At 60.7% G+C, this 15863-nt stretch overlaps 1 protein-coding gene across 1 annotated transcript in view; it reads right to left on the bottom strand.

Moving 5' to 3' along the window:
• The window catches only part of LOC144942913 (tetratricopeptide repeat protein 12-like), a 195689-nt gene that overhangs the window by 126621 nt on the left and 53205 nt on the right, over nt 1-15863 (bottom strand). Inside the window, 3 exon segments of the mRNA XM_078869931.1 lie at nt 569-752; nt 2834-2922; nt 11737-11791. Coding sequence (XP_078726057.1) covers nt 569-752; nt 2834-2922; nt 11737-11791 — 328 coding nt within the window.

Here is a 15863-nt window from a genome sequence, read left to right as displayed (position 1 = left end):
GGTCACCGATACCGAACCCCTTGGTGGCACGGGGGTGACACGCGTGAGTTCTTGCGCAATGTTTATCCCGTACGCACACGCGGTGGTTGGTTCACTCGCACGTGGGTTCACTCGCACGTGGGTTCACACGCACGTGCAGTGGCTCGTGCGAGTGTGCGGGGGTTCGTCTGGATGTGAGTGGGGCCGTCAAGGTTTCCCCGCCCGCTCTGTTCGCCCACAGCTCGTGTTGTGCGGGGCACGTGGGTGCGAGCGAGACAGGCGTGTGTGTGTGTGCATGTGTGTGCGTGTGTGTGTGCATGTGTGTGCGTGTGTGTGTCAGTTCACGAGTGTGTGTGCGTTGCTGCTGCGGAGCGGCGGTGCAGTGTTTGATTCCTGAGTTTGATTCCTGAGTTTGATTCCAGCTGAAACCCAACGCCGGCGACGTGGACCGTGGTGCCGGGCACCCACCCCCTCGTGTGCCGTCCCGGCCTTCATCGGTGCTGTTCGCTAACAACACTTGCCCCAACATTCCGTTCAGGCTATACGGGGGGGGGCATCTGTACCTTTGTCTTTATGTTGCTGCCCTCACCTGCCCACGTCGAACTGCCCCAGCAGCTGCTCGCGACCGGCCTCGGTCTGGCTCAGCGTCCGCAGCAGCCGCACGGCGTGGAGCGCAGCGCGCCCAGCCGCCTCCTCCTCCTCGGCCCTCCTCGCCGCCTCCGTGGCGGCTCGGCGCCGCTGCAGGCTCGCCAGCAGCCGCCCCACGCTGGCGTCTGCCGGCGGGTCGAGACGGGGAGACGGGGGGGGGCAGCAGCGGAGACGCAGCCAGGTCAAGAGCGAGCACCACCGCAAGCAGCAGCTACCTGCATGGGTCTAACTCAGCTGTGTGTGTGTGTAGGGTGTTGTGTGTAGGGTGTATCTGTGTTGGGTGTGTGAGTAGTAGGGAGCAGTGGTTAGAGCACCGCGCTACGAACCGAGCGACCTGAGTTCGGCCACATCCAACATGAGTGGCGAGTGATCTCTGAACCAGTCCCGGGCCTTCCCTACCAAACCTAAACCCAGACTAAGATTGCCGGGCGTGGTGCTGTTCACCCCGCCACCCTCGTGGGCCATAGGGGCCTTAATAGGTGCTCGCTAACGGCTGTGGCAGTGGCCGCTCCTGCAAAATCTCTCAGGGGGGGCAAATGTCTGGATGATTGATAAGGATAAGGTCCACCCATGCAATGGATACATTAACAGCTTAAGCATGTAAAGGCAACTTCACTTCTTTAATATTAATGAAAAATAAAGTGACTCTTACAATACATCTTGTTTGTTTCTATACTCACTATTAATATACAATCCACTCAAGTTTATTTTATTAAAGATTCCACTAGGTGGCGACAAATTATATTGTTGGATGAAACGTGCTTACGTATGATGACGTAAGCACGTTAGGGCGAGCCCTCCAGGAAGCCATAGAGAATGCATTGCAGCGCCCCCCATTCGAAAAAAAACATCTTTGAATGTAAGTCTATGGGGCCACTCGGGGCGATTCTCAGCCGGAGTGAAATCGCCCAAAAAGAGGCGGTACTCCACAGAACGTGACATGACGCTGATTGGACTATATCCAGAGGCTGCACAGTGACGGCTAGCGTGACTCTGTGGTTGAATGACATTGGTGGTGCGTCGCCCAATCGCCCTAATGAAGAAACCGCCCCTGGGCTGTGGGTGTTACCATCGGATCGATCGTCATTGGAGATATGCATGACCTCTGACACATCCCACCTGGCGGGTCGAGAGTTCGGCTCCGCGTGGCTACGGTCGGAATTGACCGCTAGCGGTGGTGGCGCGCTCGCCGCTCACTTGCACTGGGTTCACGGTTTGAATCCAGCGACCACCCTGGTTATTGCTGCGGTGTGCGCATTGACCGTAATGATACCGCGCGCCAGAAAATTTTGTCCGAACGAGTTTTCATACACTGGAGATTACAGCCTAGCATCGTTCCGTGTCCACCGCAGCTCACCTCTCGCTCTGTTGCTGGGTGATGGAGGGCTGTTGTTAAACAAAGTGACGTTCTATTCCTAGGCGTGATCCGACCAGAAATAAACCGATTAAGAATCCTGCAGAGAAACGGTTAAATTTCTTGCAAAATTCGTTCCGCGCCCGCGAGCCAAACATAAACTCGCATTTAATTGCACTTAACGTCTCAAACAAGCGATAAAGCATCACCCCTGTAATTCTACCGAGAGTGAAACCTCAACACAGACCAATCGAGCAACAAACACCGGGCAACAGGACACTCGCTTTGTTCTGGATGGCAAAACACAACCGCTGACGATGATGATGATAATTAGAGCATGGGCCGTGCACTCGCGCGCGATATGCGCGACCCCACTTCTTCACAATTTGAGTGATTTCCCCCAACACTGCAGATCGAGAGTCGTCAATTCCGGAGTGGTCGTTTGTCGGTGAGAGTCTTTTGTTGTTTGGTGTTCTTCCCGTGCACGGGCCCAGAGGCCCAAAGCGTCAAGCGGTCAGCAACAAACAGCACCGTCATCACAGTATTTGTTGAGTGAGTGTGTTGTTGTGACCTGCAATGTGGTGAGCGAGTGTGTGAGTAGGTGAGTGAGTGAGGGTGTCAGTTTTGTACCAGTTTAAAGGGTAAAAACCTACTACCAAGTGAGGGTAGTTTTGTGACCTTCAGTGCGGTGGTTGAACACAGTACGGAACGAGACGATAGCACAGGCAGCACGACGGCTGTGTGCGAGCGAGCGAGTGGGTTGCATTCTCGTGCGTGTGCGTTCCTGAGTGTGCGGCACGCGGGGTGTGCGCTTGCCCGTGTGAGCGCGTGCGTCGCGGACTCCTGCCCCACCGTCGTCCTGGCAGGCCGCTTGCAGCAGCTGCAGCAGGGAGACGCACAGCGCCGTCTCCTCCTCTCCCACGCAGCACCCGCACAGGCTCCTGCACGGTGGGGAGGGGGGCAGTACGGTGTCACGCAGGTGGGTCACGAGGTCAAGCAAGGGTTGCGAGAGTTCAGTGGGAGGTGACCACGCAGCCAGCAAGCGCGAGTCTCTGTCCGCAATGAGACTCTTGGCTCGAGTCTCGGTACTGCTCCACCCAAGCCCCCTGCCCCCCCTCCGTCCCCCTGCCCCCCCCCCCTCTCCGTGTCTGTGAGCGTGCGTGTACCCCAGTGGCCCGCATCGCGCGGCGCTGCGGGCCACGTGGGCTCTTCCATGGGCCCGACACCGCTGATGAGACGCTGATGCCGCAATCGGGCCCCTGTGTTTCGCTTGCGCCCAGCCGACAACGCCGCCGACGTCCCGCGCACTCCCGCACGCGAGGCGCAGCAGCAGCTGCAACAGCAGCAGCAGCTGCAGCAGCAGCTGCAGCAGCAGTCGGCACGAGCGGCCTCGCTGACCTGCAACTCTCCCGTAACGAGCGACATCCCTCGCCATCGCCCTCCACCGCCTCACCAGAGGCCCCGTTTAACTCCTGTGCTTTCCACGTTCGTGCCCACAAGCGGAGCGGTATGAAGCACAGCAGCAGCATCAGTCTGAGCTCAAGGACGAACCCGATACCCCCCCCCCAGGCCTTGCCCTGCCCCCGCCCTCCCGAGCTCCACGCCGCGGGCGTCTCACGCAGCCACAGAAGGAGCCACAGAATGAGCCGCGCTGGAGCCGAGTTCAACTTGCAGCCAAGGGGGTCGTGCAGCGGCTCAAGGAGGCGCCACTCACATCGGCCCTGGACGAGGGCCCCTTGCATTCTGTCGCTGTTCCCGAAACTAAAAGTAAACGTTGTTTTTATTTCACCAGGTAAGGCCCACTGAGCTATGAAGCTATTTTGCAAATCGACTTGGCCACAAGCGATAGGCCAACGAAGTGACTTGTCACGTGGGACTGTATAGCAGGCGACTACTCGAGACACGTGTGGAGGGGACAAGCCGGAGGACCCGGACAAAAATCCACGCGACCACGGGGAGAGAGAGAGAGACGCAAACTCCAAATCAACAACATGGGGCAAGTGCTGTTAGCGAGCAGCACCTATGAAGGCCGTCACGGCACATGAGGGGGTGGGTGGCCAGGACCACGCCCGACCGCCTCTGTCTGCACCTTATTAATATTTTCACACCGCACCAGGTAACAATTTGAGGCTGTGTCGACCTCACGCACGCCCATGACCAGGTCAGATCATTGTCACTGTTGGCCGTGAGCGGGAATTGAACTTAAATCGCCGGATTCGCAGAGAGCGCGCTAACCGCTACACTGTCGCTCCCGGACGCACGCATTTCCATACGCACGGACGAAGACGCCAACGACTCACACACACACCGACTCACACACACCGACTCACACACACCGACTCACACACACCGACTCACACACACTCTCTCCAACGACTAACATACACTCTCCAACGACTCACACACACACTCTCTCCAACGACTCACACACACCACCTCACACACACTCTCTCCAACGACTTACGCACACTCTCTAACGACTCACACACACCGACTCACACACACACAGTCTCTCTAACGACTCACACACATCAACGACTCACACACACACACTCCAACGACTCACACACACACTCCCCAACGACTCACACACATCAACGACTCACACACCGACTCACACACACTCTCCAACGACACACACACACTCTCACACACCGACTCACACACACACTCTCCAACGACTCACACACATCAACGACTCACACACACACACTCCAACGACTCACACACACTCAATACACACATTTGCAAGCGCGCCCACGCGCGCACACGCGCGCTCAATTACGAGGTGAGGGTAAATGAGGTGCTCGAATGGCAATGGGGGTGGGAGGCGCTGCTGCTGCTGTTGTTGTTGTTGTGTAGTGGGGCACGGCAATGAGCTTCCATCTTATTCGTCCTCCTTCGCCGCCGTTATCTCTCAGAGGCACGAGCTCGCTCCCTCCCTCCCTCGCTCGCTCCCCGCACCACGAGACAACAACAACAACCGCCATTCGCCACTAAGTGGCGGTGACGTCACCACGACGCTTGTGCCAGGCCATGTGCACCTTGAGGCCACGTGAAGTGTCGAACGCCCGCTGGCAGGAGGTCACGGGGCAGACCCAGCAGGTGCCACGGGTCGACTGACCGAGATGACTGGCTGATGCACCACCTGTGCCCCCTACTGTACCAACTTGCTGTGCTTTAGCCACCCGGCGCTCCGCTCGTTGTTGTGAGCATCGCTCCCACATAGGGACACGCGCGCGAGCTCACGGACACGCAGAGCCCCTTGCGTCGCCTTGAAACGAGAGACCCGCGGGACTTCCACAGCCGCGCACAGAACCCAGAACGTGCAAACATCTCTCGAGCGGCACCAGCACGAGCCTCCCGCAAACCACGTGACCCTCTGTGCGGCCACCCCGGAACCCCGCCGCTCTCCCCCACCGCCCGCCGTGTAGGCGCACGCCGCCGCCGCCGCCCCTCCCACGTGCAGCAGCATCAGCAGGAATGTCGCATCCCTGACGCAGCCTCTCCCTCCTGCCTCCCTGCCCATCATCTCTCGTGGCCCGTCTGCTCCCGTTCCTCCGCTCCTCTCCCATCCGCGGCTCACCTCACTCTCCACGTTTGGGAGAAATAAATAAATAAAAGCCCTCCCCGCGCCGTCTCGCGTGGCTGCCTCGTTAATTGCGACGAGGGCCGCCCAAATGAAAACCTCGAAGCCTCGGTGATCCGCCAGCCTCCGGCTCGAGGTTAAACAGAAGCCATGTGTGAGGAAAGCGACTCCGATGTAATTGCGTGCATACCGCGGCTGAGTTAGCGCGTCCAATCAAGGCAGTAATCAGGCATCGCTAATTGAGCTGCAAATCTCCGCGCCTGTAATTAGGGAGCCCCCCCCCCCCGCCTGCCCCTCGCTACGGGCGAGGGGCAGGCGGGAGGTCTCCGTGAGGAATGCTCACCGCTCTCCCCCACCACTCCCCCTCGATCACTCCCCACTGCTCCCCCACCACTCCCCCTCGATCACTCCCCACTGCTCCCCCACCACTCCCCCTCGATCACTCCCCACTGCTCCCCCACTACTCCCCCTCGATCACTCCCCACTGCTCCCCCACCACTCCCCCTCGACCACTCCCCACTGCTCCCCCACCACTCCCCCTCGACCACTCCCCACTGCTCCCCCACCACTCCCCCTCGACCACTCCCCACTGCTCCCCCACCACTCCCCCTCGACCACTCCCCACTGCTCCCCCACCACTCCCCCTCGACCACTCCCCACTGCTCCCCCACCACTCCCCCTCGACCACTCCCCACTGCTCCCCCACCACTCCCCCTCGACCACTCCCCACTGCTCCCCCACCACTCCCCCTCGACCACTCCCCACTGCTCCCCCACCACTCCCCCTCGATCACTCCCCACTGCTCCCCCACCACTCCCCCTCGATCACTCCCCACTGCTCCCCCACCACTCCCCCTCGACCACTCCCCACTGCTCCCCCACCACTCCCCCTCGATCACTCCCCACTGCTCCCCCACCACTCCCCCTCGACCACTCCCCACTGCTCCCCCACCACTCCCCCTCGATCACTCCCCACTGCTCCCCCACCACTCCCCCTCGATCACTCCCCACTGCTCCCCCACCACTCCCCCTCGATCACTCCCCACTGCTCCCCCACCACTCCCCCTCGACCACTCCCCACTGCTCCCCCACCACTCCCCCTCGACCACTCCCCACTGCTCCCCCACCACTCCCCCTCGACCACTCCCCACTGCTCCCCCACCACTCCCCCTCGACCACTCCCCACTGCTCCCCCACCACTCCCCCTCGACCACTCCCCACTGCTCCCCCACCGCTCCCCCGATATCGCTCCCCCAGCGCGCGCCACTAAATCTGCAGCCGCTCAATCTGCACGTAGCGGAGCGCGGCTGCTCGCGGCGCGATAATCGCCGCGGTGTTTTTCGCGTTGGCGCCGTCTCCGACTGGCGCTGACTCCGACTGCCGGGGACGTAACTCTCCTCGAACTTCTGTCTGCGCTCGCCGGAGAACAAAGACCCCCGCGTAGCCTTCAACAGGCTGCCCGGAGTTAGCGAGCACCAACGAAGGTCGGCACAGGCGCACGAGGGGTGGGTGGGTGCCTAAGACCACGCCCGCCCGCCCGCCTTTGTCTCCCAGGGAATATTCATTGTTCGTCGTGAACGGGAATTCAACTCGGGTCACCGGGTTCATAGCGCAGGCAACAAACACGACAAGGCCGCGAGCCACAAGCGGCGTCTCAATGGGACCCCATCTCGAGACCTCGCACGGAATCACTCGGCGCCTTCGCTCCAAGCGACGCAGGCGGCCGCGGTCACGGGCAGAGGAGCGGAGGGGAACGTCGAGAGGGTGGACGGTCGGGGGGTCGTGAGATCTACACCCGGGGGTCGTGAGCTCTGTAATTATCGGGGGGCAGCAGCAGAAGAGACCTCGAATTCAACCGAAGTTTTCTGAGGGTCTCCACAAAACGCCTTGGTGGCTGGAGTGGAGAGCGCGTGGCGGAAAGTAGAGTGAGATTAGAGGGGAGAAGTGGGAGAGTGCGTGGAGGGGAGTGGAGGGAGATGAGAGGGGAGAAGTCGGAGAGTGCGTGGAAGGGAGTGGAATGAGATGAGAGGTGGGAGAGTGCGTGGAGGGGAGTAGAGTGAGATTAGAGGGGAGAAGTGGGAGAGTGCGTGGAGGGGAGTGGAGGGAGATGAGAGGGGAGAAGTCGGAGAGTGCGTGGAGGGGAGTGGAGTGAGATGAGAGGTGGGCGAGTGCGTGGAGGGGAGTAGAGTGAGATGAGAGAGGAGAGGTCGGAGAGTGCGTGGAGGGGAGTAGAGTGAGATGAGAGGTGGGAGAGTGCGTGGAGGGGAGTAGAGTGAGATGAGAGGTGGGAGAGTGCGTGGAGGGGAGTAGAGTGAGATGAGAGGGGAGAGGTGGGAGAGTTGGGCCGTGAGCGGGAATCGAATTCGTGTCGCCGGCTTCGTAGCACAGCGCGCTAACCGCTGGGCCACAGCGCAGTGGAGCAGAACAATAAGACGTAAACAAAAATCCAACAAAAATAAAAAAAATTGCATCGTAATAATATTGGAGGATGTATTGGTATAGCGAGTTGCATGGACTCCCAGAGCAATGGTGGGATGTCGGTGTGAAGCGGTGACAGACGCGCTCCCCACGCGCGCGGGACCGCAGCGCGATAAACAGCGCGGCGCGGAGCGCGAAGCCCCGCGGCGTTCACGCGAACAATGAATCCGCGACGGCGTGGACGGCTACGGAGAGAAATCTCGCTCGTTACCTCCTCGTGCAGAACCGAGGCGTGATAGAGAGGACGAGAGAGAGAGAGAGACGCGGAGAACGAAGAAGGGAAATCGCGCGTGGCTTCCCTCCTTCGTAGCAGGGAAGTGGTGGCCACGCTGCACGCTGCTGCTGCACGCTGCTGCTGCTGCACGCTGCTGCTGCTGCACGCTGCTGCTGCTGCACGCTGCTGCTGCTGCTGCTGCTGCCTGCGATCCAGCGCTGTGCGAGGAGGAGACGGCAGCGAGGTTTGGTGGATGGCCGCAGCAAGAATGTTGGGGGAGCTCCCTGGCCGGATGAGTCGAGGCGGTGCCATCGTACACCCGAGCTCGCCAGAGATGGCGGCACAGCAACATGTGGACTAATCGCTATCTTTTTCTGTTTCCATCTGTCCGGGGATGGAGCGTGGGCTCTCTCCGTGTGCTCCGATTTCATCCGCACGTACATGGACGACTCATTTAATTGGTGGAAAAATGTCTTAAATTAACCCCCACCTCAATGCATCTGGAGCCTCCTAAAAATGAGCCTTTGTACTCAGCGTGGCTGTCCTGCACGCCTAAATAATACATGATTATTAAGTTACGATAATGGTTGTTGATTAACACTGCCCCCCAGTGAATATGCGCAGTGCAAGGCCGCCGCGATGGGCGCGAGCCAGAGACATGAACGGGCTCGCATGGACAGGCTCCAGGGCCCTGGGAAATCACCCCATGTGCCCCCCCCCCACCCCGACTCCTTCAAACTAAACCGGAAGTATGACATCTGACACCGCGACGTCGAAGCGCGCCCCCCCCCCCCAAAGCGCGGGGCCCCGGGCAGTCTCCCCGATTCGCCCGTACCCCAGGCAAGGCTCTCGCCACGGAGACGGGTGATGATCGGCACGGTCACAAAGACAGAGGTGGAGAAAATATATAAATAAATAAGCAGCCCCTAAATAAATAAAGATCCAAAATAAATAAATAACTAGCCCGGCTCCCGTAAATAGACACATAAATTCAACCCGGCCGGATTTTAATGTATTGCAGGGTTGCAATTTATACGGTCATACATAAAATCATTCATATCGGTGGATTTTCGTGTTAATAGCGTACGTGCGTGTGTGAAAGTGTGTGTATTGGTTTGTATGCAACTGTGTGCGTGTGTGCGCGTGTTGGCGTATGCGTGTATGTGCGTGCGTGTGTGTGTTTGTGTGTGTTTGTGTGTGCGTGCGTGTGTGTGCGTATGCGCGTGTGTGCGTGTTTGTGTGTGCGTGCATGTGCGTGTTTGTGTGTGTGCGTGTGTTTGTGTGTGTGTGTGCGTATGCGCGCGTGTGCGTATGCGTGCATGTGCGTGCGTGTGTGTGTGCATGTGCGTGTTTGTGTGTGTGCGTGTGTTTGTGTGTGTGTGCGTATGCGCGTGTGTGCGTATGCGTGCATGTGCGTGCGTATGTGCGTGAGTGTTTGTGTGTGTGCGTGTTTGTGTGTGTGCATGCATGGGTGTGTGTGCGTGTTTGTGTGTGTGCATGCGTGGGTGTGTGTGCGTGTTTGTGTGTGTGCGTGGGGAGCGATAGTGTAGCGGTTAGCGTGCTGCGCTATGAACCCGGCGACCCGAGTTCGATTCCCGCTCACGGCCAACACCAGTGGCGATTATCTGAACCGGTCCTGGGCCTCCCCTAGGTCGACTCAGCCTCAAATGAGTACCTGGTGCGGTGTGTAAACATCGCCACTGGAGAGACAAAGGCGGCCTGGCGTGGTGCTGGCCACCCACCCCTTCGTGTACCGTTGCGCCTTCATAGGTGCTCGCTAACAGCACTTGCCTCTACAGTCTGTTAAGGCTATATGGGAGATCTTTGTCTTTTTCTTTTGTGTGCGTGTTTATGTGTGTGTGCATGCGTGTGTGCGTGTGTGTTTTTGTGTGTGTGTGCATGCGTGTGCGTGTTTGTGTGTGTGCATGCGTGTGTGTGTTTGTGTGCGTCAGGTCTTCTCGGCCACAGTCATTCCCTCCCTTCTCTATGCTTGCGAAACGTGGACCCCCCTAATGGAACATCTTCGCCGGTTAGAAACATTTAGGCTGGCCTGCCTACGATCCATCCTGAGTTTACCCAGGCTGGATTGTGTGAGGAGCTCACAAATCCTTTAAAGATCTGGACATCGGTGAGCTCCTCCGGCAGGCAAGGCTGCGTTGGCTGGGTGATGTAGCCCGCATGCCCAGCCACCGCATACCCACACAGCTTTTGTTCGGCCGAATAGAGGGGGCTAAACGGACGCGGCACGGGCTAGATAAGAGATGGAGTGATGTGGTAGAGGAGGATGTGGAGCTGAGTGGACTTGCGGTGTCAAGATCGGCCTCTGTGGAGGAGGCTCGTGAAGGACGCTGCTACCGGGCAGTTGGAGGCAGTCGCCCTCCAACATCAGCGGAGGGCGGAGGAGCGACGCTCACAACAACGAGCGGAACGCCGGGTGCTAAAGCACAGCAAGTTGGCACAGTAGGGGACAAAGGTGGTGCATCGGCCAGTCGTCTCAGTCAGTCGACCCGTGTCACCTGGGTCTGCCCCGTGACCTCCTGCCAGCGGGCGTTCGACACTTCACGTGGCCTCAACGTGCACATAGCCTGGCACAAGCGTTGTGGTGACGTCACCGCCACTGAGTGGCGAATGGCGGTTGTTGTTGTTGTGTCCGCGTGAAGCTGTGTGCGATGCTTCTTAACAGAGCGACGTGAATCAGCAGACACGAAGCCCGTCTCGCGACCTTCACGAACAAATCCGTCCCTCCATGTAAATAAATAAACATCTCCGCCCCCCCAACGTGCCATCAGCAACCGCACAGCCTCCTGGGAGCGCGAACATTTCAGCATCGTCGGCTCAACGCGAGCAAAAACCTCTGGGCCGGTTTCGACATTCAGTGCCTCATCAGCAGAGTCGGGCTCGCTTGAAGCAGCGCTTGCCGATCGGCCAGGTGCAATAGGCGAGTACCCCCCTCTCTGTGAGCCGCGGATCTTAGCTCCACACGGGGCTCTGTGTTACACGCCGCAGGGTAATCATTAGCGTCGCTGTGGGGAATACAAACACGAACAGAAACGTCAAAATGTGTAATATTATTTTACGCATCCCATCAGCCACACGCATGTGTGTGCGGCTCTTTGTTACTCGTGTGTGTGTGTGTGTATGCGCTGAGTGTGTGTGTGTGCACGTGGGGAACGGTGGTGCAGTGGTTAGCACACTGCGCTTCGAACCCGGCAACCCAAGGCCGATTTCTGTTCACAGCCAACATTGGTGACACATGTGGACCCGTTCTGGGCCTCCCACAGGTCGACTCTACCTCAAATGAGTGGCGAGTGCAATGTCTGAACATCAGCACTGGGGAGACAAAGGCGGCCGGGCGTGGTGGTGGCCACCCACTCCCTCACGCCCCGTCTCCTCACGTGCTCGTCGTGCACAGCACTCGCCCCAACAGGGTGCACGAGGGGATCTCTGTGTCAGTGGGCGCGTGTGCACCACTCACCGAAGCAGAGTGGCATTTCCAGTGATGATCTCAAACCCGTCTTCTATCCGGAACACACACACAGACACGCGCACGAGATAAAGATCAGCCATACAGCCTTACACATAGACTGCGGGGGCAAGTGCTCTTAGCGAGCAGCTATTAAAGCCGGACACGAACGCACCCCGTACAGGCACCACACGCCAGACAAAGATCCTTGTGTAGAGTTTTAAACACCGTTGGGGCAGATGGTGTTAGTGTGCACCGATTTAGGGTGGGTGGCCGCCACCACGCCCGGCCGTTTTTTTAAATCTCTGATTCGTCCTAGAGAAGGCCTTGGACCGGTTCAAATATTCATGAGCAGTAATTCAAACTTGGGTCAGCAGATTCGTAGCGCAGTGCGCTACCCGCCGTGCCTCCGCTCCCCCACCACAGACACCCACACCCACGTGGCCCCACGTGCATCCACGTGCACCCACGCAAGCCAACCGCCGCCATTCACCACTAAGTGGCGGTGATGTCACCACGGGGCTTGTGCCAGGCTTGGTGCGCTTTGAGGCCACGTGAACTGTGGAAGACTCGCTGGCAGGAGGTCAGGGGACAGACCGAGGTGTCGTGGGTTGACTGACTGAGATGACTGGCAGATGTACCGCCCGTGCACTCCACTGTGTCAAATTGCTGCATTTTAGCTGCCTGGCATTCCGCCCGTTGTTGTGAGCGTCTCTCCTCTGCCCTCCGCTGTTGTTAGAGGGCGACTGCCTCCAACTGCCCAGCAGCGTCCTTCAGGAGCCTCCTCCGCAGAGGCTGATCTTGAGCCTCTGCTGGAGATATTCAGAACGTATTCTGGAGATATTCATAACGAATTCCGGAGATATTCAGAACGAATTCCGGAGATATTCAGAACGAATTCCGGAGATATTCAGAACGAATTAAAGGAGGGTGAGGGGGCGTCAGCTTGACGCGTGGTAATGACCCCCCCACCCTTCCCGCCTCCCGTGTAGCGATGGTTGCCGTGGAGACGTGACGGGCCATGTCAGGAAGCTAATTACTGCGAGGCGCGAGCGAAAATGTCATCAATTAACGCTTCGGCGAGCAGACACGGAGCCCGAATCGGCGCGCGAAGCCTCCGCCAGTGTCGCCACTCTCTCCACGCTCCCTCCACGCTCCCTCCCCGCTCTCTCCCCGCTCTCTCCACGCTCTCTCCACGCTCCCTCCCCGCTCTCTCCACGCTCCCTCCACGCTCCCTCCACGCTCTCTCCACGCTCCCTCCCCGCTCTCTCCACGCTCCCTCCCCGCTCTCTCCACGCTCCCTCCACGCTCCCTCCCCGCTCCCTCCACGCTCCCTCCACGCTCTCTCCACGGTCCCTCCACGCTCTCTCCACGCTCCCTCCACGCTCCCTCCACGCTCTCTCCACGCTCCCTCCACGCTCTCTCCACGCGCTCTCCACGCTCCCTCCACGCTCTCTCCACGCTCCCTCCACGCTCCCTCCCCGCTCTCTCCACGCTCCCTCCACGCTCTCTCCACGCGCTCTCCACGCTCCCTCCACGCTCCCTCCACGCTCCCTCCACGCTCCCTCCACGCTCTCTCCACGCTCCCTCCACGCTCCCTCCCCGCTCTCTCCACGCTCCCTCCACGCTCTCTCCACGCTCTCTCCTCGCTCCCTCCACGCTCTCTCCACGCTCCCTCCACGCTCCCTCCCCGCTCTCTCCACGCTCCCTCCACGCTCTCTCCACGCTCCCTCCACGCTCCCTCCCCGCTCTCTCCACGCTCTCTCCACGCTCTCTCCACGCTCCCTCCACGCTCTCTCCACGCTCCCTCCCCGCTCTCTCCACGCTCCCTCCACGCTCTCTCCACGCTCCCTCCACGCTCCCTCCCCGCTCCCTCCACGCTCTCTCCACGCTCTCTCCACGCTCCCTCCACGCTCCCTCCACGCTCTCTCCACGCTCCCTCCCCGCTCTCTCCACGCTCCCTCCACGCTCTCTCCACGCTCCCTCCACACTCTCTCCACGCTCCCTCCACGCTCTCTCCACGCTCCCTCCACGCTCCCTCCACGCTCCCTCCACGCGCTCTCCACGCTCCCTCCACGCTCCCTCCACGCGCTCTCCACGCTCTCTCCACACTCTCGCCACGCTCCCTCCACGCTCTCTCCCCGCTCCCTCCACGCGCTCTCCACGCTCTCTCCACACTCTCGCCACGCTCCCTCCACGCTCTCTCCCCGCTCCCTCCACGCGCTCTCCACGCTCCCTCCACGCTCTCTCCACGCTCCCTCCACGCTCCCTCCACGCTCCCTCCACGCTCCCTCCACGCGCTCTCCACGCTCTCTCCACACTCTCGCCACGCTCCCTCCCCGCTCTCTCCACGCTCCCTCCACACTCTCTCCACGCTCCCTCCACGCTCTCTCCACGCTCCCTCCACGCTCCCTCCACGCTCCCTCCACGCGCTCTCCACGCTCCCTCCACGCTCCCTCCACGCTCTCTCCTCGCTCTCTCCACACTCTCTCCACGCTCCCTCCACGCTCTCTCCACGCTCCCTCCACGCGCTCTCCACGCTCCCTCCACGCTCCCTCCCCGCTCTCTCCACACTCTCTCCACGCTCTCTCCACGCTCTCTCCACGCTCTCTCCACACTCTCTCCACGCTCCCTCCACGCTCTCTCCACGCTCTCTCCACACTCTCTCCACACTCTCTCCACGCTCTCTCCACGCTCTCTCCTCGCTCTCTCCACACTCTCTCCACGCTCCCTCCACGCTCTCTCCACGCTCTCTCCACACTCTCTCCACACTCTCTCCACGCTCCCTCCACGCTCTCTCCACGCTCTCTCCACGCTCTCTCCACGTTCTCTCGCCGCTCTCTCCTCGCTCTCTCCTCGCTCCCTCCTCGCTCTCTCCACGCTCTCTCCACGCTCTCTCCCCGCTCTCTCCACGCTCTCTCCACGCTCCCTCCACGCTCTCTCCACGCTCTCTCCACGCTCTCTCCCCGCTCTCTCCACGCTCCCTCCACGCTCTCTCCCCGCTCTCTCCACGCTCTCTCCCCGCTCTCTCCACGCTCCCTCCACGCTCTCTCCCCGCTCTCTCCTCGCTCCCTCCTCGCTCTCTCCACGCTCTCTCCACGCTCTCTCCCCGCTCTCTCCACGCTCCCTCCACGCTCTCTCCCCGCTCTCTCCACGCTCTCTCCCCGCTCTCTCCACGCTCCCTCCACGCTCTCTCCACGCTCCCTCCACGCTCTCTCCCCGCTCTCTCCACGCTCCCTCCACGCTCTCTCCACGCTCTCTCCACGCTCTCTCCCCGCTCTCTCCACGCTCTCTCCCCGCTCTCTCCACGCTCCCTCCACGCTCTCTCCACGCTCCCTCCACGCTCTCTCCCCGCTCTCTCCACGCTCTCTCCCCGCTCTCTCCACGCTCCCTCCACGCTCTCTCCCCGCTCTCTCCACGCTCTCTCCCCGCTCTCTCCCCGCTCTCTCCACGCTCTCTCCCCGCACTCTCCCCGCTCTCTCCACGCTCTCTCCCCGCTCTCTCCCCGCTCTCTCCACGCTCTCTCCCCGCTCTCTCCACGCTCTCTCCCCGCTCCCTCCCCGCTCTCTCCACGCTCTCTCCACGCTCTCTCCCCGCTCTCTCCCCGCTCTCTCCACGCTCCCTCCACGCTCTCTCCCCGCTCTCTCCCCGCTCTCTCCACGCTCTCTCCCTGCTCTCTCCCCGCTCTCTCCACGCTCTCTCCCCGCTCTCTCCCCGCTCTCTCCTCGCTCTCTCCACGCTCTCTCCTCGCTCTCTCCACGCTCTCTCCACGCTCTCTCCCCGCTCTCTCCTCGCTCTCTCCCCGCTCTCTCCCCGCTCTCTCCACGCTCTCTCCCCGCTCTCTCCCCGCTCTCTCCACGCTCTCTCCCCGCTCTCTCCCCGCTCTCTCCTCGCTCTCTCCACGCTCTCTCCTCGCTCTCTCCACGCTCTCTCCACGCTCTCTCCCCGCTCTCTCCACGCTCTCTCCCCGCTCTCTCCACGCTCTCTCCACGCTCTCTCCTCGCTCTCTCCTCGCTCTCTCCCCGCTCTCTCCCCGCTCTTTCCTCGCTCTCTCCACGCTCTCTCCTCGCTCTCTCCACGCTCTCTCCTCGCTCTCTCCCCGCTCTCTCCACGCTCCCTCCACGCTCTCTCCCCGCTCT

The sequence above is a fragment of the Lampetra fluviatilis genome, chromosome 29 (genome assembly GCF_964198595.1).
Source record: "Lampetra fluviatilis chromosome 29, kcLamFluv1.1, whole genome shotgun sequence".
In the NCBI taxonomy this organism is placed as follows: domain Eukaryota; kingdom Metazoa; phylum Chordata; class Hyperoartia; order Petromyzontiformes; family Petromyzontidae; genus Lampetra; species Lampetra fluviatilis.
Note: the sequence above shows the minus strand (reverse complement) of the source record. Positions and strands in the feature narration are given on the sequence as shown.